Below are 25,210 nucleotides of genomic sequence, written 5' to 3'. Positions count from 1 at the left end.
CAGATGATCAATCTCACATTGCAGTTATGATATTGAAGATAATATATAGAAATTTGTGACATTGATGTGTAACCTCTCCAGCCTTGCTTACATCATCAGTGACCTTCTACAGGCACTATGGGAAAATTAGAAGTAGCAAAGACGGCACTGCTACAACACCTAATGAAGATATGCAAACAGGAACTCTGACAAGTATTGTTTAATGAGACATCTGGTACCAACATACCATCACAATTTTGGCAACAATTATTAGAATTCTCTTGTGGGAAATTATAGTGGACAACCAATGAGGGTAATTCGGTTTCTTTAATTTCCTCTGCTCATTCAGGCAACATGAATGGTGAGAGAACATGACACTGCAGAGAACATGTTATGTTCGGGTGATAGATTACATGGAATACCACAACATAACCAGAGCACTGCTGTTGCTTCCCACAATGTTCTATGCTTGTTGCCCCTCAGACAAGAAGGGGCCATAACAGCTCCCTATGGACTCCACTGACAGTCAGGAATACTTCAGAGGACACACAAAATGCTTACACTGACCCCCAGCCTACATCTGCTTCCCCCTCAGCTAATCCAGTTCATTGTGTGTTGTGTCTTTGACATACCTCCAAATGTTCTGGTACTATGTATGCTTTGGAAACAACATACACAACTGCGGAAGTGGCATGCACTTGGCTGCACTCCAACTAGAAGTCACCTACATGATTGAATTAACAGCCAAACAAGCACTACATGGCCTCAGGGAGCTAATACGAGACTGTAAATTCTTGATCAGGACTCAGGGCACTATTTTCTTATTGGCCCAGTGTCAACAGTGAGCACCTGACTGGGTACTTCAGAATCTCCTCAACATGACAATACTGAAGTTCTGTTATGTGCAGCAAATGACACTCCTGTTAAATATCACTGAATGAATCACATAAACTTCAGACATCTGTCATAGTGATAAGTGTAAATGGCATTTTGTGATTGGAGAAGAGAGTGAACTGATGTTGTTGTTACAGTCTTCAGTCCAGTGACTGGTTTGATACAGCCATCCATGCTACTGTATCCTGAGCCAGCTTCTTCATTTCCAAGTTACTACTGCAACTTACACCCTTTTGAATCTGCTTAATGTATTCATCTCTTTGTCTCCCTCTATGGTTTTTACCTTCCATGCTACCCTCCAATACTAAGTTGGTGATCCCTTGATGCCTCAGAACATGTCCTACCAAACGATCCCATCTTCTAGTCAAGTTGTGCCACAAATTACTCTTCTCCCCAATTCTGTTCAGTACCTCCTCATTAGTTACATGATCTACCCATCTAATCTTCAGCATTCTTCTGTAGCACCACATTTTGAAAGCTTCTATACTCTTCTTGCCTAAACTATTTATTGTCCATGTTTCACTTCCATACATGGCTACACTCCATAAAATACTTTCAGAAATGACTTTCTGACACTTAAATCTATACTCAAAGTTAACAAATTTTTCTTCTTCAAAAACGCTTTCCTAGCCACTGCCAGTCTACATTTTATATCCTCTCTGTTTCAGCCATCAGTGAATTGATACTAGGGCCAATTTCCTAAGATTTTTTTAATGTGACTGTCAACTTGGCACTGGGAATATTCCAGCAAAAATATAGTGGGGCGACAATTTACAGCTACTCTGGGGCACCCCAAGTCTGTTACATCTTAAGGAACAACATGACTTTTGTAGGTAGGATGTGAGAGTAGAGCAGAACTTAACATAAGAAAAATGCAGAATGATGAAGAAATTTGAAAATGTAAGACAGGAAGTTCTACAATTGTCTAGAGACAATGCAAATCTGAAGAAAATACAGCTTACACTAGAAGAGGACCTGTGCAAAGCTTACAACCACATTGCACACTTACTACAATGAAAATGTCACCTACAGAAACCAAAGGGTCAAGGTTTAAACAAGTGCCTGACATTGTAAATGTAGATGACACCTTTATGTGTATGATGAATGACACTGCTGAGTAGTGGGAATATTACATATCATTACAATGCTGATGCTCCCTGTTCTTTATAATGCTTGGTACCTAGCACCAGATAGACTATGTACAGCAAAGAATATTATGGACAAATAACTTGACACAGACGTTATGAGACCATGAGACAATGCTTTGTCTTACAGCCCCAGAAATGCTGTACAGATGTGGCAGCATTTTACTGATAAAATGTTAAGACATTTTTCTTTCTGTTATTCATACCTATATGATGTTTTAATTATTTTATCAAATCCAGCAAATGATACTCTTCATTGCTGTGGCATGAAAATCAATATGGATAAATGACAGATATGCCAAGAGGAAGTCTCATTCCTAGGGCACACAGTTAACGCATTTAGGATCTGCCCAACTGCAGAGAAAACAGCACTGCTTCAGACCATTTGTAATGATTAGAGAATTTCTAGGTAAATTCTCAAACCAATCAGCCTTCTACCATCTCAAACACATGATATTCTAGATATGAGTGTGGGATGGTACCTACTGCGTGTCACATGTTTGTGTGTGCAGGTTTAAAATCAGTCGCAGGAAGAAATTAGATACGGCAGTCAGAATGGCACTGACACGTACCCGTTGGGTAATCCATAGAGGTTTTAGTGCATGTGTAAGGATGAATCATGGGGTTTTTATGCCGCTCTGTGCTTATTGTGTCATTGACTATTACTATGTGAAACAAGAACAGTTGAAAAAGTACTATTGCGGACTCTTGTCTCAGCCTTGGTAGAGGCAAGATGTATTTTCTGATTCATTTTAATAAAGTCATGGTAGTCAAGCCATCTTTGTTTTAGCTGTAACTTATTTTGTTTCTAATGTTTGACAGTATGAGGTACTTACAGTAAGTTACATACATATGTTAAAAGTGTGAATTATATTGTGCATGAAAGTCAAATACATCGTTAACTGATGAAAAGGAAGTTTGTATGTCTACCCATTTTATGAGATGAAAGAGGCTTAAAAGTTCTTGTCCATAGTGCTATTCAATGGAGAAGAAGTCAAGAGGTTTTCCAGCAGCCAACTATCCTGTAAAGAAGAGGGGCTGCAAAATTCCAAATAAGTCACCTCGTGAAGAAGTGGAATACGGTTCAGGGAAATAAGTCAGTATATCTCACACCCACACTCACACTTGAAGTTGTCAGAATGTTAGAATGTGCTCTTCAGGCCTAAAGAGGGTGGTATTTCTGTTGGCTTGTAGCCCAAAGAAACACACTCATTTCTGTAAGACTCAGTATATTTATTACATACGTCCACATTACATGTAGTCATACAGCAAATGCACTGGCAAGATGGTGTGGGCCGTTAGGTCACAGATTCAAAGAACTTGTGATGGCAGAGATATGTCATTTGTACTTGTCAACCCACACAGCCTACCCCTCTGCACCCCCCCCTCCCCTCTTCCTGTAGTGTGTACCACGGTTTGAGCGCAGTGGAAGGGGGGCATGTCCAGCAGTGAAGGCAGTGGGGAGATGGCAGTGATGTGATAGAAACGTCTATATCCACAGGTTTTTGTGGCAGGGACCATGCTGGGAGGTCAACATGGAACTCCTGTTGGTGGTGTGGGCAATCGAGGCGTCAGCCCGTGCATGAGGATGGAGCAGTGTGGGGAGGGACTGTGTCCCCCACGTGATCAACTGGCAGCATTCAATATGTAACCCTCCCTATGGGGATTACCATAGCTCGGAGGAGCATGTGGTCGACCACATGTGAGAGCAAGCAGGAGCTGGCAATCAACTGACAAACCGGGTCCCCAGCCTAGTAGTTGTCTTACAGCAGGATGAAGATGTGGTTGTCGTTTATGAGGATGGTGGTGTCCTCCACACATTCAGGTGGGATGTTGGTTTGCAGAACCCCTAGATTGGGTAGGGGGGAGGAGGTAGAGAGAGAGAGAGAGTTAGAGAGAGAGAGGGTGAAAACCCAAGGAACGATGTTGATGGTGACACAGACACATGTTCGGATGAGGGCTGTGGTGGCAGCTCTGAGGGGCCATAGCTTGAGCATGAGTACTCAGTGCTGGGAGGCTAAGTCATCAGGTGTGAAGGATGCTGGGTCGAGGTGTGCCAGTTTCACATGGTGGAGAGGCAATGAGTGGCAAACCTTAACCCAGATGTCCATTGTGTTAGCAGTGCAGTCTATGACCTCGTATGGGCCTGAATATGGTTGGGCAAGTGGGGCCCAAACAGTGTTGTCATGGAGAAAAATAAACTTGCATGAAAGGAGATCGGAGGGCATGTAGGAATGGGACGGAGGTTGTATGACTAGATGGGGGGTGAGGGAAATGTTTGCAAAATTCATTCAGACCCAGCTTATGAATTCAGGAAGGAGAGTGGGATAGTTGGGGGAGGTAGGTTGTAACAGCTCCCCAGGGAGGACAGGGTTTTCACCATAGAACAACTCACTCATGGTGCCCTCAATATCTGGTTTGTACAATGACTGTAGGCCAAGGAGGACCCATGGGAGGGCCTTGGTTCATAGACTGCCTTGAAAGTGCGGTGCCACCGTTCTACCAGTCCATTTGCTTGGAGGAGGTAGGCAGTCATGCGACATTTGTTAATGCCACACAGCTGGCAGAGTTGGGTGAAGAGTGCCGATTCAAACTGACAGCTCTGGTCAGTGGTGATGGTAGGGGTCAGCTGAAGCAGGAAATCCAGGAAGAAAGAAAAGCCGTAGCTAAGATTGGTTAGAGGTATACCCTCTACCTACCGAGATAAATGATTGATGCAATAAAGAATATAACGGAAGCCCTCTGAGGAAGGAAGTGGGACAATGAGGTCCAGGTGTACATGGCAAAAGCGGTCAGATGGAATGTCGAATTTGCAGAGAGGTGGAACAGTGTGCCTGGTGGCTTTGTTGCACTGGCAGGTGATGCAGTTCCAGGCCCAGCTCTGACAATCATGCTACGTTTGTCGTCACACAACTCATTTGGACACTAGGTGTGTCGATGACTTAATTCTGGGGTGTGCTAGAGACTGTAGTGTGTCAAACACCGAATGGCGGGGGGTGGTGGTGGTGGTGGGGGGGGGGGGGGGTTGGAGATGAGGGGTTGGAGGGTGCTGGGTGCTGGTGGAGGAGTCACACCAGTCTTCCTCACGGATGCCGGTAAATATTACTTTGGTGAAAGACAGCGAAGTGGAGGTGCTGTTGAAAAGTTGCTGTGTATCCTCATCCTGGTTCTGTAGGGATGCAAGGTCAGAAAGGTCAACAACTGTTGAGAGCGTGTTAATGTGAGAAAGGAAATCTGCAATGATGTCAGCACCTTTGATATGGCGGACGTCAATAGAGAACTGAAAGATGAAAACAAAATGCCGAAAGCGGCAGGGAGGGGGATTGTCGAGAGGGGTTTTTGTATGGCATCTGCTACTGGTTTATGGTTCATCAGGATGTGGAAAGGTCAGCCCTTGACATCGGGGCAGAAGTGTTTCACTGCTTCATAAACTGCTTAAAAGTTCAGGGACGAAGGCTGAGTATTTTTGTTGGGCACGTGAAAGTTTCTTCGAAAACAACTGAAATAGCGTAACCGTGTTGTTGTTGCATTGTTGTAGGACTCCGCCTACTGCAGAGTCACTGCCATTCGTGGTGATGAAGAGTTCAGCATCCGAGATTGGATGAGCAAGGGTGATGGCTCTTGGCTCTTGTGAGACTTTCAGGGCCTGGAAGGCAAATGATGACAGTAGTTGTTTATCATTCCCAGGAACTGATGGAGCTCTTTGTATGTGGTAGGTAGTGGCATGGATAAGATTCAGGGAGGGGGGGGGGGGGGGGTTATACCGGCATCCGAGACTGTGTACCTCAAGAATTGGACAGTTTGTTGGCACAGTTACAGTTTGTCGGTGTTGATCACAACTCCATTTGATGATTTAGTGTCCTTTACTATCGTGATGTGACGTTCGTGATCTTGTGCGGATTTGCTGAAGATCAGTGTATCATCAAGATATATGAAACAGAAGTTGGGCTAGAGCATGAGAGAGTCAGTAAAGTGTTGCCACATCTGGTCGGCATTTTTTAACCCGAATGGCATGAAATGGTACTCATACAACATGATGGGGGTGACATTCGGCATTTACAGATTGCCTTCGGGTGCGACTGGGATTTGGTGATAAGCACATTTGTAATCCAGTTCGCTGAACATTGTAGCACCCCCAAGACAGTGAGTGAAGTTGGAAATGTTTGGTATAGGATAATTTTCCATCACCTTTCTAGCATTCAAGCATCTGTAATCACCACACATATGAAAGGAGCTGTCCTGTTTAGGGTTGAGGTGTATGGATGATGACCAGTTACTATCGGAGGACTGTAAAATTCCCACCTCAAGAAGTTCCTTTATTTGCTGGTGATCTGAGTGTAACTTGAGTGGATTAAGGCAGTGAGTCTTGTGACAGATAGGTGGGCCCTCGAATGTGATGATGTGATGAACAGTTCCATTCATGGCAGTGGAAACCAAATGTTCGATGACTGCTTGTCGGCAGGGCGTGGTGTCGGTTGATTTATTTGTGGTCATGGCTTTTGAAGGAGCATAGTTGTCTGCTCAAGAGAGGAATGGCAGTGAAGAAGTCACATTTTTGTTATGTTTATACTGGCTTGGATGGCAGTTTGTGAGGTAGGTGTAAGTGGTGCACGTAGAGACTGTCTATTGTCTGTCGCATACTAGAGAGGCACACTCAATGGTGGTGGCACTGCTGGTGGAGCTATGGAGCAAGCTGTACAAGTAGGCATGAGAGGGGGGGGGGGGGGGGGGGAATGTTTGTAACCCACTGGGCGGGTGCTTATGTGGTGGTGGGGGCCATGATCAGAGCCTGGATAGCTAGATTGTCATGAGGCGTGTGGGTGACAGTATACAAAACAGGTGAGACAGACATTGAGTGGAACACACTTGATGGGGACAGGGGAGGCGGGTTTAACATGGTGTAGTTGAGACTGGAGTCACACAAGATGGGTGTGGTGTTGCTAACCTGTGTGCTGTTGTCAGTGGAGCAGTCAGGTGCAGTGGATGAAAGCTTCTTTGTCAGCACTGCTCAGCAGTGTGAAAAGATTGGGCAGCGATCACGACAAGCTTGTCCTAAGTGCGTGCAATGCGACATTTCACAACAGCATTCCCACAGCAGAGGGGGCGCGTCTTGGCACTTTTTGCCAGGATGTGATTCACGGTTTCATAATTCCTGCTTGCAAGTGCCGCACACTGATCCACTAAACAGTTAATGGCATTTACACTTGGAGCAGGTGGCAAAGCACGGCCACAAAGAATGTGAGAGTTAAAGGTATGGTGAAACAGAGAACCTCAAATGATGTTTGGAGACAGGTGTTGGTGTTGGTGTGCTAAGAATTCAATTCCCAGGATCGGTTCTGCGATGTCTGCCATGGTGGAAGATCCAGGAGAGGGAGAGACAGTTAAGAGAGGTGGAGTTGATGCTCGACATGGCTGGAGGTCTGGAAAGTAGATCAGTTCATGACTTGCAGGAGAGAGCATGTGCATCGGAGGGGGCATGCGAAGCATCAGTTCAGGAACGATTGAGACATCAGCGCCAGTGTTGATGAGGAAGTTGCAACTCAGAGAATAGTCTTTGATATAAAGGAGGGATGGAGGCATTGACAGAATGTAGCATGGGTTGGTGCTTATTGGATGATTGGCTTTTTACATGCTTGCACAGGGGTGGCGGCACTTTTTTGCGTTGCCGCCAAAAACATTGTGGTACCAACACTGAGGGTACATTGGGAGAGGAGGCAGCCAATCATCCTCTATGTGGTTGGGTCCATACACCAGGGTGGTTGGCGCAGGCACGATATGCAGCAGCTCAATGGGCAGAGAGTGGACATGCTGGGTGCTAGAGGGTGCAGCAGTCTGGGGGGCAGAGTGTGACGTGCTCCTGCCTGCAGCTGGGAGAGCTACCAGTGCAGGATCCCAACCTGTTGTGTAAGCTCCTGCTGGTGGTGCTGGTGTGTAATCGAATAGATCTCGTCAGCTATCTGGAGACGCAAACTGGTGGATCCCAGGGCATGGGGGAGGAGATGAACCTGGGGATCTGTAGGCAGTTTTGATAACCAGACCGACCGCAGGGTTTCAACCAGCATCATCTGCTCACTGAGCAGGAGGCATAGCCAGTATCAAAGCTGGGCTGGTGTGCAGTCACCAAGATGTTCCTCTTACAGTATTCACAGAATTACCTCTTGTGGGGAACACAAGAAATGCTTGATGAGTGGCGGCATCAGAAGTAGGTTGCAGATCAGGTCTGTGTGATCGTACAGTTGAATCATGAGGCAAAGGAATTTTGATTTGTTGTCGGTGATGCGGTACAGTTAGATCAAGTTCTCTAAAAGTGCAAACCACATTGCTGGGTTGTCCTCGGATATTGGGGACAAGGTCAGTAAGCAGCCTGGTGGTGGCAACAAAGGTGCAGCTAGTTCTGTATCCCCTCGTATCACTTCTATGACATGGATTCTGGACCGGCTTGTCGACACAGATGGCACTGCATTGGGTGCAAGCATGCAGTCTGTGAGAGCATATGAGAATGGGCACCAAAGCACTTAGAAACGATGCTGTAGAACTGTCCAAGCAATGTTTGCGGCGTGTAAGTCCAATGTGGAAGGCATGGTCGGTGCTATGAGAAAAGTGAGTGGGTGAACAGCTGCAGCAGAAACATCCTGTGCACCCTGTAAGTTTACTTGTGAGGGCACGGGGTATTAAGGGGGGGGGGGGGGGGGGGTTGGAAGCACAGACATGCACGGAGCACAGTAATATGTTCCCACTGGGCTGTCAATATGACGAACTGGATCATGTTCAAAGGGGCAGAAACCACAGTTAGTATCACTACGTGGCATGTTGTTCACATCAGGTGAGGGCCCTTAAAGTGTGCTGAGGATCTGAACGGTCACTGGGGCAGAAACTGGCCTGGAAATGTTCATTATATACACTGGGCATTGTCCACTTTGTAAACCAATGAAACAGTATAGCACTCAGGTGATGAGGGAGCACGATCGGTACACATGGTCTATCCTAACAAAGGCGAGGTTGCACTCGGCACTGTTGTAACAGTCGTCTGGGCGTCTGGCGTCTGATACATAGTTTGTGCACGAAATGCAGAATCCACATCAGCATGATGAAAAGGAGGAAGTTTACTATCCTCATTATCATTTTTGAAATGCATGTGTTGACGCACATTTGCTGGAGATGAAAATCCCGAGTCTGCAGTCACATGTTGCACTGTCGAGTGGCAAAAGTGTCGAGGTGATGAAACTGCAGGAAATGTGTTGTAGAATCCAGGTGGTGGTGAAGTGACGAAAGGTCCCATTGTAGGTGCAGGAGCTTTGATATGCACACGCTGTACAGCAGGATACATGGTGAAGCAGAACAAACGAAGGCGTAAACAAAGCCGGCACAGTAGATGCAAAACTACTTGATGGTGGAGGTATGCTGTTCGTACTTGTCTACGTCACAAGAGCATTTTTGTTGAATTATCATTGGCTGCTGTTGACTACCTATACTCACTGTTACTTCAAAAAGTCTTAATTTACACCTATGAAATAACTTTAAACTTCTCATTTATTGCAAATCATCTCTAAGAATTCTTGTGCAAACAGTTATATGTATTCATTGTTTACAGTGCTGATACTTTCTATAACTTTAACTTACAGACTGAAAAAATTCTGTTGGGCTTCAGCAGTGTGGGAGTAGTGCTTGTGTATACTGATTTACCATTTCGTGTGTTAACAACAGCTTCTTTATTATTTAGTTCTTCTCAACCTTTTTTTGTGAAAAATGAAATCCATTATTTTGTAGTGGCAATAGGTTGTGAAATGAGGATGGTTATTGAATTTGCCTTGATTTGAAAACATTTTCTACTTGAAGTTGATTGCAATTGTTTGTGAAATAATCTGGAGTGTACTTTGCAGGCATCAAAGCCTACTTTGATTTGAGATCCTTTTTTATGCAAATGAACTGTAATATTAAAGGCATTACAGAGTTGGTCTAAAGTGATATATTTCCAATAGTAAAATTTGCTTTAGGACTCATCGTCATTTCAAATTTACAGGTTTTGCATATGTTTTCTCCATCTGTGATAGACACATTGTGTATACCAACTCAGACAATATGCTGCAAGAAACAGATTAGAGTTCTGTCACTCTTTGATGGCATTGGCACAGGTATGTAAGCATTACCATCAGATATCATTCACTAGCTCACTTATCAGGTTGATTGCTACACATCTATAAATCTATAAATATGCTGACTGACCAACTCATTATCACCCATACCAAACAGCTAAGGAAAAAACTCGAAATCTGGAGAAGGTGTTGATTTTATACTGTAGGCATCATTTAAAAAGAAATTTTTTGAATAGAGGATGAAAAATTTTTTGGGAACATGTTGCTACTAAGGTAATTTTGAAGCTAGAACTATGAAAATTGGTATTTGGTTTATTTGTCAGAAATAAAGAAATAAGTGTTTGAGCATTTTTGGAAATTTGACTCCTATGGGGCGAAAGTTTTTTTAAATAAATCATTATTAAACAGTGAAGAATCCAGGCTGGAATAATGGCAGTACTATGAAAAGGATAGATTGCTACTTATCATATAGTGGAGATGTTGAGTTGCAATTAGACGCAACAAAAAGTGTGTCAAACAAGTGAGCTTTTGGCCAAAAGGTCTTCTTCTGAACTAGACAGCAGTGGTCATGTGTGTGTGAATTGTGTTTGTATGAGTGTGTGTGTGTGTGAGAGTTGTCTTTATATATATATATATATATATAATAGAGGGAAACATTCCACGTGGGAAAAATATATTTAAAAAGAAAGATGATGAGACTTACCAAACAAAAGCGCTGGCAGGTCGATAGACACACAAACAAACACAAACATACACACAAAATCTAGCTTTCGCAACCAACGGTTGCCTCGTCAGGAAAGAGGGAAGGAGAAGGAAAGACAAAAGGATATGGGTTTTAAGGGAGAGGGTAAGGAGTCATTCCAATCCCGGGAGCGGAAAGACTTACCTTAGGGGGAAAAAAGGACAGGTATACACTCGCACACACACACATATCCATCCATACATACAAGACACAAGCAGACATTTGTAAAGGCCTTTACAAATGTCTGCTTGTGTCTTGTATGTATGGATGGATATGTGTGTGTGTGCGAGTGTATACCTGTCCTTTTTTCCCCCTAAGGTAAGTCTTTCCGCTCCCGGGATTGGAATGACTCCTTACCCTCTCCCTTAAAACCCATATCCTTTTGTCTTTCCTTCTCCTTCCCTCTTTCCTGACGAGGCAACCGTTGGTTGCGAAAGCTAGATTTTGTGTGTATGTTTGTGTTTGTTTGTGTGTCTATCGACCTGCCAGCGCTTTTGTTTGGTAAGTCTCATCATCTTTCTTTTTAAATATATATATATATATATATATATATATATATATATATATATATATATATGTGTGTGTGTGTGAATTGCATTTGTATGAGAATGTGTGTGTATGTTGTCTAAACTTGGAAGAAGGTGTTTTGGCTGAAAGCTTACTTCTTTTACAGTCTTTTTGTCATGCCTATCTGTAATTCAGCATCTCCACTATACATTGGGTAGCAATCTATTCTTGTCATAATAAAATCATTATTAAAGAACTACTAAAGTATTTTTAATGTTACATATGTGAAAACTGCTGTTTGACAACTCAGAAATTAGGAAAAAAAAGGAAAAAAGTTACACGTTCCAGTCTTTTAAGAAATTATACCCATAGGACTCAAGAATCAAGAATTTTATTCACCATAGATCATTTTACAGTGATATTGGCTTTGTCATACTGGATGTACTACTACATACAGAATAATAAAATAAACAAGTGTCAGTACATTATAGATTGCATTTCAAGCATGACAGTGTACCAAATTGCACCAGGATAGCTTCTAAAAGTTAATGCAATAAGCTATACTATAATCTAATATAACATACTATTGCATTGTTTATTGTATACACTATGTAATTACACATGATTAACCACAGCACACAATAATATGTTTAATTACAGACAACTTTTAAATGCTAATGTCCTCCTCAGGCATCTCAAAGAATTCTTTAATGTCATAGAATGGATGATCTAACAGCCAGCTGTACCACTTAATTTTTTTAAAAAATTATTTCCATAGACTGAACATGAATTGGCAGTTTATTGAATATTTTGAGTGGGTTAACTTTGTGGGAATTTCCTGTTCTTGCTAATCTGTGGCACGGTATGTCTAAATTACACTTAGCCCTGGTCTGGTGTTCATGTATTTCCCCTCTGGCAATAAATTCTGAAATATTATTTTTAGTATAGAGCACAGACACATAGTTGTATAAATTTATAATTGTGAATATTCTGAGTCTGGAAAAAAGAGGACGGCAGTGTTCCCTATGACCTCTTTTACATATTATGCGTTATGACTTTTTTTGTAATTTCAAGATGTTCCTGATGTGAGGGGAGTGCCCCCATATAATCAGACCATATGAAATATGTGACTGTAATAGCCCAAAGTATGTCACCCTAAGGTACTAAGCTCACTAACTCCCTTAGTTTCAAGATAAGGTATGCCACCTGAGATATTTTTCACATACATGATTGACATGTTCTTCCCAATAGAGTTTAGAGTCAATGTGAATACCTAAGAGTTTTACTGACTTATTGCCTACTTCATTTGATGTTCCCATTAAAAGTTGTTTGGCTTTATCAGGATTATACAAGAGCTTATTGGCTGCAAACCAGTCCAGGGCCTTATCAAGTGTTTCTTTTGTTAGTTTATTCAGATCTGAAACGTTCTGATGTGTGGCAAGTAGTGTTGTATGGTCAGCATAACACATGCCAGGGTGGGCTATGTTTTTAGGTAAATCATTAATAGCTACAATGAAGAAGAAGGGTCCATGGATAGACCCTTGTGGTACAACTGTGCTGATTTTCATTATGCAAGAATTTGCATTTCTGACTGAAATGAATTGTTTTCAGTTACTTAAATAAGAATTTATCACAGCTAAAGTGCTCCCTCTCTCCCTATAAAACTCTAGTTTCCCCAGTAGTAGGTCAATAGGAATGCAATCAAAAGCTTTGCTTAGGTCACATAATACCAGTGATACCATATTATTGTTTTCAAAAGCTGCTAAGGTTTGGTCAATGATTTCCAAGAAGGCCCCTGTTGTGTTTTCCCCTTTGTGCAAACCAAACTGATTGCTACATAGGATATTGTGTTTTTCAAAGAAGCTGCTTATTTGTGTGTGTATGAGTGCCTAAAATATCTTTGATAATATTGGAACAATGGAGACTGGTCTGTAGGGGGTGAAATAGGGGAAATTTTTTATGAAGATTTTTCATTATGAAAACATTTTTAAAGCTAAATCTATGACAGTTTGAATTTTCCCTGTCAGATATAAAAAATTACATCTTTCATTTTTTTGGACATTCAATCCCTAAGTGGGATGGAATAAGCCCTTACTGATTCACTGACTCATCATCATCCAGCCTAAAACTGTTAAGGGTAGAAACTTAAAATCTGGGGAGGGTGTTGATCTCATACTCTAGCATTGATTAGTAAGGAACTGTTTGAAGGTTTTTAGAAAATATATCAGTATTTAGAAAATTTTGAAGCTAGAACTACAAAAAAAAATGTGTTTCAGCATTTTTGAAAATTCAGCTGCCAAGGGGGTAAAATATTGAATGAATGCTGTATAGTACTACCATCTAGCAGCTTCTTTACCAAATACTTTGATGTGTACAGTGAGACAGTTTGCACTGAGATGGCATCAAGTAATGTAGATCAGATACTTTAAATGCATGTTTGACAAATTAAATTTCATTTCACCAAAGAGTGTGTTATAGGTATTTTGGTGAATTCTAACTCCCATCATTTTTTACAATGTGCGGTTCATGAACTCTGTCAGTGTTTTTCACTGATTCTTGCTTCTTCCATTTGTGTGAACTACATTTTATGTAATTGTACCAATGTATTTTTACTACTACTGTTCTATCTATTTCTCAGGTAGAATCTTTGAGAATGTTGTAAGGCAGAAATGTGTAAGGCAGTATGAAAGCATTTTGTAAGCTAAATCTTAAGGAAGTTTGTGTATGGCTTCTCAGTTAGGAATCAAATATTTGTGTGTGTGTGTGTTTTAAAGTATTTCATTATTGAAAAAATTTTTGAAGCTAATCTAAGAAAACTGGTATTTGACTTCTAAAGAAATATACATTAGTGGATGAAAGTTTTTATTGAAATATCACACCAAGAACTCAAAAAACAGGACTAACAAAGATCTCAGACGCCAGCTACCAGAATCACATTTTCATCAGAAGTACATTCAGAAAAGACCATGCTTCTATGGCCTTAAATAGTGTGAAAAGCTTAGATGTTGTTGCAATTGCTAAACAACATAAAAATTTGGTTAAGGGGGGGTAGGACGTCAAACGGGCCAACTTGGAGCACCACAGAGGACATTTTAATTTCCACTGTCTATACTTTTACAAATAAATTCATAAAACTTTGTCAGCATGAACAGGAAGGATTCAGAATTCACACTCATCACAGTGGAAGATCGAAAACAAAATGAAGTAATTTTTTTACATGTGAAATTTCATCATTTTTTTCACTTACTAATGGCAGCATTTGTTGCTATAGGTGCACTTTTCTTCATAAGTAAGAGAGATGGTTCGAAAAATTTGCACAGCATACAAACTATACTTAAAGGTGTATGAAACTCTAGAATTTTTGAAATCTATTAAAAACTGTGGTAAAAATTGAGGTAATTAACTACAAAATTTGTGTTTTTTCTAAACATGAAGTTTAAGATACAACAGATCATTCGTGTTTTCATAAATTAAATAAATTCTAGAGTTTTGTACACCTTTAAGTATGGTATGTATGCTGTGCAAAATTCATCGAAGAATCTCTTTAACTTATCTTCCACCTGCAGTAGTGTCGTGTTGCTTGTACCCCCCACACAATTCTCAGTACATCAAGTGAATGAAACATTTGAAACGTACAAGGAACTGACATGATATCAACAGCAATCCATTTTATAACATTTAATCAAACAAAAATAAAACAGCAAAATAAACAAATCATGAACATTAGAATATTACTAACATTGATGATAGTTAAGAAACCCTTTACAGGTTTCGTTTAAGTTACATCTTCATTTTTTCTGATTTGTTATCTGTTATAAATTGGATTGCTACTGATATCATACGATCAAATCAACACAGCCATGTGCCAGAATGGTACTTCCCACAGAGGAGCTAAACAGTATTACAAATTTCTTGAAAACATATAAGCAATTACCAGGGTAAAAATCTTTTGAACATCTTTGAAGTCATATTTACAGCATCACTGCTTTTACTCCATTGAAGCAGATTTAAATTTGTGAAGAGAACTGTATAAATATTTAAATGTATAAAGCAGGTATGGCTTGTGGTTTCCATACTGGGGAAGGCTGCAATGTTTATCGATCGGAACTAACCTAGATCTTGGGTTACGCTACACATTGATCTGTCACCACAGGCAAGATTTCAGGAGGGTGGTGATGAAGTGGGCATATCACACACTAGCCAAAAGCTTACATCTTGTATCTTCTTTCCACTTCACAATCAGCTACTAAATAACATCAACTTATCACAACAAATGGTGCCAGAAGACACTTTTGGAGAGATACTTAATTCAGTGTAATGGTAGCACACTTTTATTTGACTCCAATGTAGAGGACGCTGGGATCTGAAACTGTATCTGCAACGAACCATACAAATGTTGGCTTAGTTCTTGCTTTCATGAGGTATGACCGCCCCAATTAAACAGCTCTGTCAGGGGGGTCAATATCTACATCTAAATCTACATGGATACTCTGCAAATCACAATTAAGTGCCTAGCAGATGGTTGATTGAACCACCTTCACATTTCTCTATTATTCCAATCTTGTATAGCCTCGCGGAAAGAATAAACACCTATATCTTTCTGTACAAGCTCTGATTTCCCTTATTTTATCATGGTGATTGTTTCTCCCTATGTAGGCCAGTGTCAACAAAATATTTTCCGATTTGGAGGAGAAAATTGGTGATTGGAATTTCATGAGAAGATTCCGTCACAAGGAAAAACGCCTTTCTTTTAATGATGTCCATCCCAAATCCTGTATCATTTCTGCGACACACTCTCCCATATTTTGCGATAATGTAAAACGTGCTGCGTTTCTTTGAACTTTTTCGATGTACTCCATCAGTCCTATCTGGTAAGGACTCCATACTGCACAGTGGTAGTCTAAAAGAGGATGGACAAGCGTAATGTAGGCAGTCTTCTTAGTAGGTCTGTTACATTTTCTAAGTGTCCTGCCAATAAAACGCCGTCTTTGGTTAGCCTTCCCCACAACATTTTCTATGTTTTCCTTCCAATTTAAGCTATTCATAATTGTAATACCTAGGTATTTAGTTGAATTTACGGCTTTTAGATTGGACTGATTTATTGTGTAACCGAAGTTTAACGAGTTCCTTTTAGCAAACATGTGGATGACCTCACACTTTTCATTATTTAAGGTCAACTTCCACTTTTGCACCATTCTGATATTTCTTCTAAATATTTTTGCAGTTTGTTTTGATCTTCTGATGACTTTATTAGTCAATAAACGACAGCGTCATCTGCAAACAACTGAAGACGGCTACTCAGATTGTCTTCCAAAATCGTTTATATAGATAAGGAACAGCAAAGGGCCTATAACACTACCTTGGGGAACGCCAGAAATCACTTCTGTTTCACTTGATGACTTTCCGTCAGTTACTATGAACTGTGACTTCTCTGACAGGAAATCACAGATCCAGTCACATAACTGAGATGATATTCATATGCACACAATTTCACTATGAGCCATGTGTGTGGTACAGTGTCAAAAGCCTACCAGAAATCCAGAAATATGGAATCAATCTGAAATCGCTTGTCAATAGCGCTCAACACTTCATGTGAATAAAGAGCTAGTTGTGTTTCACAAGAACGATGTTTTCTAAACCCATGTTGACTACGTGTCAATAGACCATTTTCTTCAAGGTAATTCATGATGTTCGAACACAATATATATTCTAAAATCCTGCTGCATATCGACATTAATGATATGGGCCTGTAATTTAGTGGATTACTCCTACTACCTTTCTTGAATTTTGGTGTGACCTGTGAAACTTTCCAGTCTTTGGGTATGGATCTTTCGTTGAGCGAACGGTTGTATATGATTGTTAAGTATGGAGCTAATGCATCAGCATACTCAGAAAGTAACCTAATTGGTGTACAGTTTGGACTAGAAGACTTGCTTATATTAAGTGATTTAAGTTGCTTTACTACTCCGAGGATATTTACTTCTACGTTACTCATGTTGGCAGCTGTTCTTGATTCAAATTCTAGAATATTTACTTCGTCTTCTTTTGTGAAGGCATCTTGGAAGGCTGTGTTTAGTAACTCTGCTTTGGCAGCACTGTCTTCGATAGTATCTCCATTGCTATCATGCAGAGAAGGCATTGATTGTTTCTTGCCGCTAACATACTTCACATACGACCAGAATCTCTTTGGGTTTTCTGCCAGGTTTTGAGACAAAGTTTCGTTGTGGAACTTGTTATAGGCATTTCGCATTGAAGTCCACGCTGCAGCCTACACGGTCACAGAACTGTCTGAGCCTCTGATTCAGACCCTCCACTAGGCTCTGTACCAGACGTCCGCAATCGGTCCTATCGACTATGCTGCAAATTGTCAGCTCTGCTTTCATCTTGCAAGCAAGACTGGCAGCCTTTACCACTTCTGTTAGCCACTCAAAACCAGAGATAACCCCTTATGATCCAAAGTGACACACATCATTGGTACCAACGTGAACCACCACAAGCAGTTGGCTGCTCCCTGTGCTCTCCATGACATGCGGGTGGAGCCTCCCACATCTGGAATGACTCCACCCAGTATGCACACAGAGTGCACATTGGATTTCTTACCCTTCTTGTCAGCCAAGTCCCTAAGGGGCCCCATAACGCACCTAACGTTGGAGCTCCCAACTACCAATAATCCCACCCTGTGCAACTGCCCAGATCTTGAGGGCTGAGTGGTTTCCTCTGAAACAGGACAGGTGACAGTATCTGGCTCAGCGACAGTGTCAGCCACAAACAGCACCTGGAATCTGTTTGTCGGATAAACCAGGGAGGTCTTAAGTGAGGCCACCAGGGAAGTCTTTCGCCGCCTGCTTTGCCCCGGGGTGACCTCCTACTCAACCACAGGTGAGGGGTCATGCTCCGGGCGAGCAGTAACTGGGATGGCCACTGGTGAGGACCGATCAGAGGACTCTGACGTGCTGGACATCCGTTGGATCCCCACGGCCGGCCCACAACAGTGGTGCCCATAGCCTGAAGCCAAGAGCGAAGTGTCACCAACTCACCTCATATCCACACACAAAAATCGCAGTCCCTGTCTGTAATAAAGACCGTGGAAAACTAAACTATGCAGATAAAAGGACTATCGGCACGTGCTGTGCAACTCTACTGTAGACCCTGACAAAAACGCATGAACTGTGTCTAGTAATATGCAGATATTCAAAAACCTAACTACCGAAGCACTCAGGTGAAACTAAATAATTTGACCCTGTTATGGAACTTTTAATATGTCACAAAATCGGTTTACTTTCTGACACAAACAAAAAACACGACAGCTGTGTCCATTAGATATTAAAATTCACGCAGAAACTCAATAAACTCAACTATTAAAGCACACAGATGATATAATAAAACTATCTTCTGGTTAGGAACTCGTAAATGACAAATGCGGTAACTTGCCTGTTGCTGGGTCTGTTTCGGTCGGATACTGCTCCCTGACCAGATCAGCTGCTATGGGCAGCAACTTTTTCAAGTATAGGTTTGGTTCCTGTTGATGGTATTGGTAGGTGGGACTTCTCAAGACATGGCCTGCATCTTGATAGGAAAGGGAAGGGCAGTCTGGCTGGGATGATAGGAAAATCTTTAAGGGGGGGGGCACTGAAACTCATGGGAGTACTTTTTTAACTAAGATCAGTATCCAATCATGCTACATTGATTGAAATTAAGATTAATGAAAAGCTCAGACAGGCAGGTACTAGTGATGTGAAAATACCATAAGATTCTTGTAACATAACAACGAAAAATAATGTTAGTATGTCACAAGATTCACATAAAAGCACAGTAAAAATAATGTTAATATATTGCATCAGAATATCAGGCGATTAAAAAACAAAGTAGTTTAGCTTCTTGTTTGTATAGAAGATTTAGAAACTGAGGGTGGAATAGATGTACTATGTCTGTCTGAACATCAAATAGTCACAGGTATGAAAATGGTAAATGTAGGTGGATATAAGCTTTCAGCACATGTAAGTAGAGACATTATGGAGAGAGGAGGCGTTGCCATATATGTTAAAATCAGTCATAGTGTGAAAATTTTGGAAACTAAAAAATTTTGTGTAGAGCAATACATAGAAGCATGTGCATGTGAGTTTAAACTAAATAAAGGCACTTTTATAATTGTAGCCATGTATAGCTCCCCATTGGGAAATTTTCAAATGTGCTACCTGTAGACAAAGGAAAGCAAGTTATTGTTTATGGGGATTTCAACGTAGATTTTCTGAAAGGGTCAGATAGAAAGCTTGACCTTGAAGTATTACTTGGTTCTTTGAATTTGACATCAGTTATTGATTTTCCTACTCAGGTGGTACAGGAAAGCAGCACACTGATAGCTAACATTTTCATAGGCCAAGATAAATTCAACAAATAAAAACTTTTCCTGTTAAGAATGGTCTGTCTGGTCATGATGCACAGCTAGTTACAGTATATGATATATACAGTAATGCAAAACAGTCCTCCAAAATAGTACATTCCATTAATGATTTAACACTTCAAAATTTTAGGGAAAGCTTGCAACAGTTAGACTGGAATGAGGTGTACAGGGAACAAGATGCTAATTTAAAATTTAACCTATTTCATGATACCTTTGTGAGTATATTTGAAAACAGTTACCCTAAGAAAACAGTGAAGTATCATTGTAAGATACCATGTAAAAAGCCATGGATTACTAAAGGGATAAAAATATCTTGTAAACAGAAAAGGGAAATGTATCTTATAGCTATGAGGAGTAATGATCCCGAAACAATGAAACATTATAAAAACAACTGCACTGTATTAAGAAAAGTTATTCAAAGTCCAGAAGTATGTGCATTATGTCTGAGATTAGCACATCTGATAATAAAATTAAAACAAACTGGAATATTGTGAAAAGGGAAACAGGGCAACCAAGAGCACAGGAAGACTGTATTTCTATCAAACACCATGAAAAGTTTGTTAACAAGAAGTCAGAAGTAGAAAACATTTTTAATAATCATTTTTAAAGTGTTGTAGAGAAAATAGGTTCCAACTATTCATTAGAAAATGCAAGCCAGTATATGCAAGAGGCAGTAGCTACGCAATTTGATAAAATTGAAATTCAACCCACCTCTCCTACTGAAATTAGGAAAATAATAAATTCATTCAAAAGTAAAAGCCCACATGGAATTAAAGGCATTTCCAACAGAGTACTTAAAGCTTGTTCCCAACAAATAAGTAGGATTCTCAGCCACATATGTAGTAGCTCACTGAAACAGGGAGTTTTCCAGATAGACTGAAATATGCTATTGTTAAACCATTACATAAAAAAGGGGATAGATCTGATGCTAACAACTACCGCCCAATCTCACTTCTGTGAGCTTTATCCAGAATTCTTGAAAAAGTAATGTATTCAAGAGCAGCATCACATATTTGTAAATACTAACAAAATGTCAATTTAGTTTTCAGAAAGGATTTTCATCAGAAAATGCTATATATGCTTTCACTGTTCAAATATTAAATGCAATGAATAACCGAACATCACCCATTGGTATATTTTGTGATCACTCAAAGGCTTTTGATTGTGTGAATCATGAAATCTTCTAGATAAGCTGAAGTATTGTGGTATGAGTGGGACAGTGCACGAATAGTTTAATTCATATTTAACCGGAAGAATGCAGAAGGTTGAAATTAACAACACAGATAGTCTACAAAAACCAACAGAGTCCTCTAACTGGGGAGGTATCAAGAATGGTGTCTCACAGGGACACCATTGCTTAGGTAGAATATTGTTGCAAAGGTAGAATATTCAAAATTTCTGGGTGTGTGCATTGATGAGAAATTGAATTGGAAGAAACACATCAATGATCTGCTTTAATGGTTAGGTTCAGCTACTTATGCTATTAGGGTTATTGCAAATTTTGGTGACAAACATATCAGTAAATTAGCCTACTATGCCTATTTTCATTCACTGCTTTCATATGGCATCATATTTTGGGACAATTTGACATTAAGAGAGAAAGTATTCATTGCACAAAAGCGTGTAATCAGAATAATTGCTGGAGCCCACCCAAAATCACCTTGCAGACATTTATTTAAGGAACTCAAGATATTCACAGTACCTTCGCAATACATATATTCACTTATGAAATTTGTCATTAATAACCCTTCCCAATTCAAAAATAACAGCATAGTGCATAGCTACAACACTAGAAGAAAGGATGATATTCACTATTCTGGATTAAATCTCACTTTGGCACAGAAAGGGGTGAATTATGCCACCACAAAAATCTTTGGTCATTTGCCAAATAGTATTAAAAGTCTGACAGATAGCCAACCAACATTTAAAAGCAAATTAAAAGAATTTCTGAATGACAATTCCTTCTACTCAATAGATGAATTCTTAGATATGAAGTAATATCTGCAAAAAAAAGTAAAAAAATTTAAAGAATTTAATTAATTAATTATTTTGTGTAAAGAAAACTTATGTTAAAGTGATACATTCCACATCATTATGAAATGTTGTATTCATGATCTATGTAACAAGGGTTAATGTGTGTGTGTATGTAGTGATCAACTCATAGCACATTGGCTATTGAGATAAGCCCCACTTCCTGGATCTAGAGTAGCCAACTTATTGCTTATAAAAGTAATGAACTTGTAATGGATTAACGCATCACAGAAGTATCACAAAATCTGATGGCAAGCACTAGCACCAGGTACAGTCTCTTAGCTCATTTTTATAAATAATATTAATGGTCACCATGCACAACGCCACACATCTATATTCACAATGGCTACTTATAGATACACTGCACAATAGTCTCACACACCTAAGGTTGACAACAAGAGTAAACATTGTGAAGTGACACAAAGTCAGTTGGCTTCCACCAATCTCAGAGGGACCAACATAAAGCTTGCAACCAGTATGTTGCATGCTTAATGGTGATTTTTTTTTTTCAGTTCTAAATGCCAAAGAGATGTTTAATATTTTGTGTGTGTTCAATCTGTGGTGTATATGAGTTCACCCAATGAAGTAATGATATTTCCATTTTATCACAGATTTTTGATTTATTTGTGAGTGAATAAATAAATACTGAATCATGATCAAATCAATCAGTGGTGTAGAAAATAATCTTTGTTGGTCCATATTCTCCAGCACTTCATGCAATGGAGAAAGAAAGTTCTTATACATATATAAAGCACCTAACATTACAGAACATATTTCTATTAAATTAATAAGAAAATCCCATGATATATTAGGAAATGAGAAAATAAATACAATAATATTTGAAGACAAAAAGATGCGTACCCACAATCTGTGGTACTATAATTCATTAGTCTGTGATGATATCCACTACAGTATCATGATCTTGTGAGTTCATGTGTCTTTTTTTATGTGATACCCTAATCACCTATGGGGTATTCAACTGAATTTAATTGCAACAGATCCCACCAAGAACATGTTTTTGATACATCTTCAATGTGTCGTTGCCTTGAAGTGGCACACATTCATAACATGCAGGTTATATCAAAACAGTGAAATTAAAAAGGTTCTTTAACCACCAACAGGATGTTTTTTGTCATTTTCTTACAATAAATTCTACCAATAACAATGTATTTTTGAGAGATAGTGTTTTGTAACAGCATTTATTTGTAGGACATAAGTTATAATAAAACCCATATACAAAATCCACAAAATACAGCTTCGACAAAAGCTCATATGGCATCTCTCAAGTTCTTCTTGTGACATAGGCATGATGCAGACATGACACAGAATGGTTACGCTGAAGCAACTGAGCCCTTGGGATGACCATAAGAGCTGTACTGTGTAGAAGCCACACCTGTAAACCTCCACTACATAGAGCTTAATTGACATTTCAAGTTCCAAAAAATATTAATTGAAATCAAAGTTCCAAAAATGTTGACTGTCATTATGGAAACACATGTGAGATATATTTGAAATGTGTCTTACAATTCAAATTCTATAATACGTTATTGATAAATGTATTTCAATATATATTTCATGGTGGCTCCACCTCAGAGCCTTTAATTACAAGCCATGCATGAAGTGTTGTACTTGTGATTTGTAAATGGTACCAAAGGAAAAGAGAATGCTCTTAAGAAGTACTTTATGGTCTGAAAATAAGGTGTTTGGTTGCTAGAGCTGACAACAAACGATGCATTTTACTTAAGGGTGATAACTCTTTCTAAATATGTATGCAGAAAAATAATATAAATAGCTTCTGTCCTCTGATACTAGTTTGAAAATTAAAACTGTTGAATGACAGCATGACTTTACAGGTTTATTTGTACTAAAGGAGGAATTATTGCTCCCAGTAACAAAATATTTTGCAAGTGAAATAAATCATCATGCCAAGAAGATAACTGACAAAAATTTCCCTGGCCAAATTACACATCTGGGTGATGTCAGACACATAACTGAAGACTGCATAAGCAAAATTTTGGCAGATGGTCCTATTGATCTTCTGATTGGAGGATCGCCATGCAATGATTTGAGTTTAGTAAATCATTTACGAAAAGGACTGTATGGTAAGTTATTTATATTTAGTTATTTAATTGAGGAACTGTGTGCTACTTTTTATCTGTGAGTAGATACTTTAGCAATCAAATATAAAATTCTACTGTTCTAGCACTAGATGTGTAACTGTCACAGCTAATGCTGACATTTTTAAAAACTATATTTCATGAAATGTTTTGTAATGCTTCCTGGTGTCTTTCCTGTAGTCTTGGCTAACCATTCTTAAAATTTTACTGAGAAAATATTAAGTCTTGTGCTGTTGACACAAATCTTCTATCTGCTCTCTTCATCTGATAAAAATACCATTATCAAATAATTTTTACACAATTGGTTATCATTTTCTTTTGTCATAGAAACTACTGGACAACAGAGTAGTATGTATATTTATTTTTTCTAATTTACAATTGCAACATTGAGCTATTTTAAGGTAATATTTCCTTTCATCATTTGAGACAAATGCTCAAGTTGTTAATACAGTTATTTTTCTTTGGCAGATTTGCAGGGCTCTGGACCCTTGTTTTTTCACTTCCAGAATATACTGCTAAAGATACGCCTTCTGCAACGTGATCATGTGTTGTTCTACTTCTATGAAAATGTTGCAAATCTTACAAGAGAGACCAAGAATACAATTAGTGTGTAAGTTATGTGCATGTGTTTTTTTAATTGCTTTAGTCTCAAAAAATTGGAGTTTTTTACTGTCATTTTTATTTGTTCTTGGCTTATGTAACACAGTGGTACAATACACTATTTATTAAAAAGCTGTACACAATCTGTTACAGTTCAATAAAATAACTGAATCTCAAGAAAAAGGAAACCTCTATCATAAATGTATTTAGTAACAGATGTCCTGACCACAATTAATCACAATTAAAGTTTTCTGTTACCCATCTCATTTAACAACTTTGTTGTGGACATGTGGCCACATCCATTGTAAAATAGAAACAGAGCAGCAGAAACTGTCTTCTGTAAATTCACAGTAGCATCCTTTTAAACTAAAGGTAATTTTTATGTACTACTGAGTACTACAAAAACATTAGGCATTTGCACTTTTTTGAAACGAAGGCTCTCTCTTTTTTTTAGTTTGATATATAGGGTGAGCACAAAGTCTTGCTCTGATTATAACAATTTATTACAGAATAACCATTTGACATAATAATTTACATTTGATGCCGTTACATGGAGCTTGGAGAATGTCAAGGCGTTATTCCAGTTCAGCTCAAGTATTTCTTAACATGTGTTTTGTCACAGTACCCACAGCAGCTTGTATCCTAGCCTTCAGTTAATCGACGTCAGCAACTGGTGTGATGAAGACACTGTCCTTGATATA

General features: G+C 39.4%; 1 protein-coding gene across 1 annotated transcript in view; it reads left to right on the top strand.

The window, feature by feature from the left end:
- LOC126129951 (uncharacterized) overlaps positions 1 to 24,009 on the top strand; it is a 146,016-nt gene extending 122,007 nt beyond the window's left edge. The window contains exons 8-10 of the mRNA XM_049915162.1: positions 10,039 to 10,150; positions 23,646 to 23,894; positions 23,996 to 24,009. Of these exons, the coding sequence (XP_049771119.1) occupies positions 10,039 to 10,150; positions 23,646 to 23,894; positions 23,996 to 24,009 (375 nt within the window). The remainder of the gene's footprint in view (positions 1 to 10,038; positions 10,151 to 23,645; positions 23,895 to 23,995) is intronic.
- The last annotated feature ends 1,201 nt before the right edge of the window (positions 24,010 to 25,210 follow it).

Source organism: Schistocerca cancellata, chromosome 1, assembly GCF_023864275.1.
Source record: "Schistocerca cancellata isolate TAMUIC-IGC-003103 chromosome 1, iqSchCanc2.1, whole genome shotgun sequence".
NCBI classification, from domain to species: domain Eukaryota; kingdom Metazoa; phylum Arthropoda; class Insecta; order Orthoptera; family Acrididae; genus Schistocerca; species Schistocerca cancellata.
Note: the sequence above shows the minus strand (reverse complement) of the source record. Positions and strands in the feature narration are given on the sequence as shown.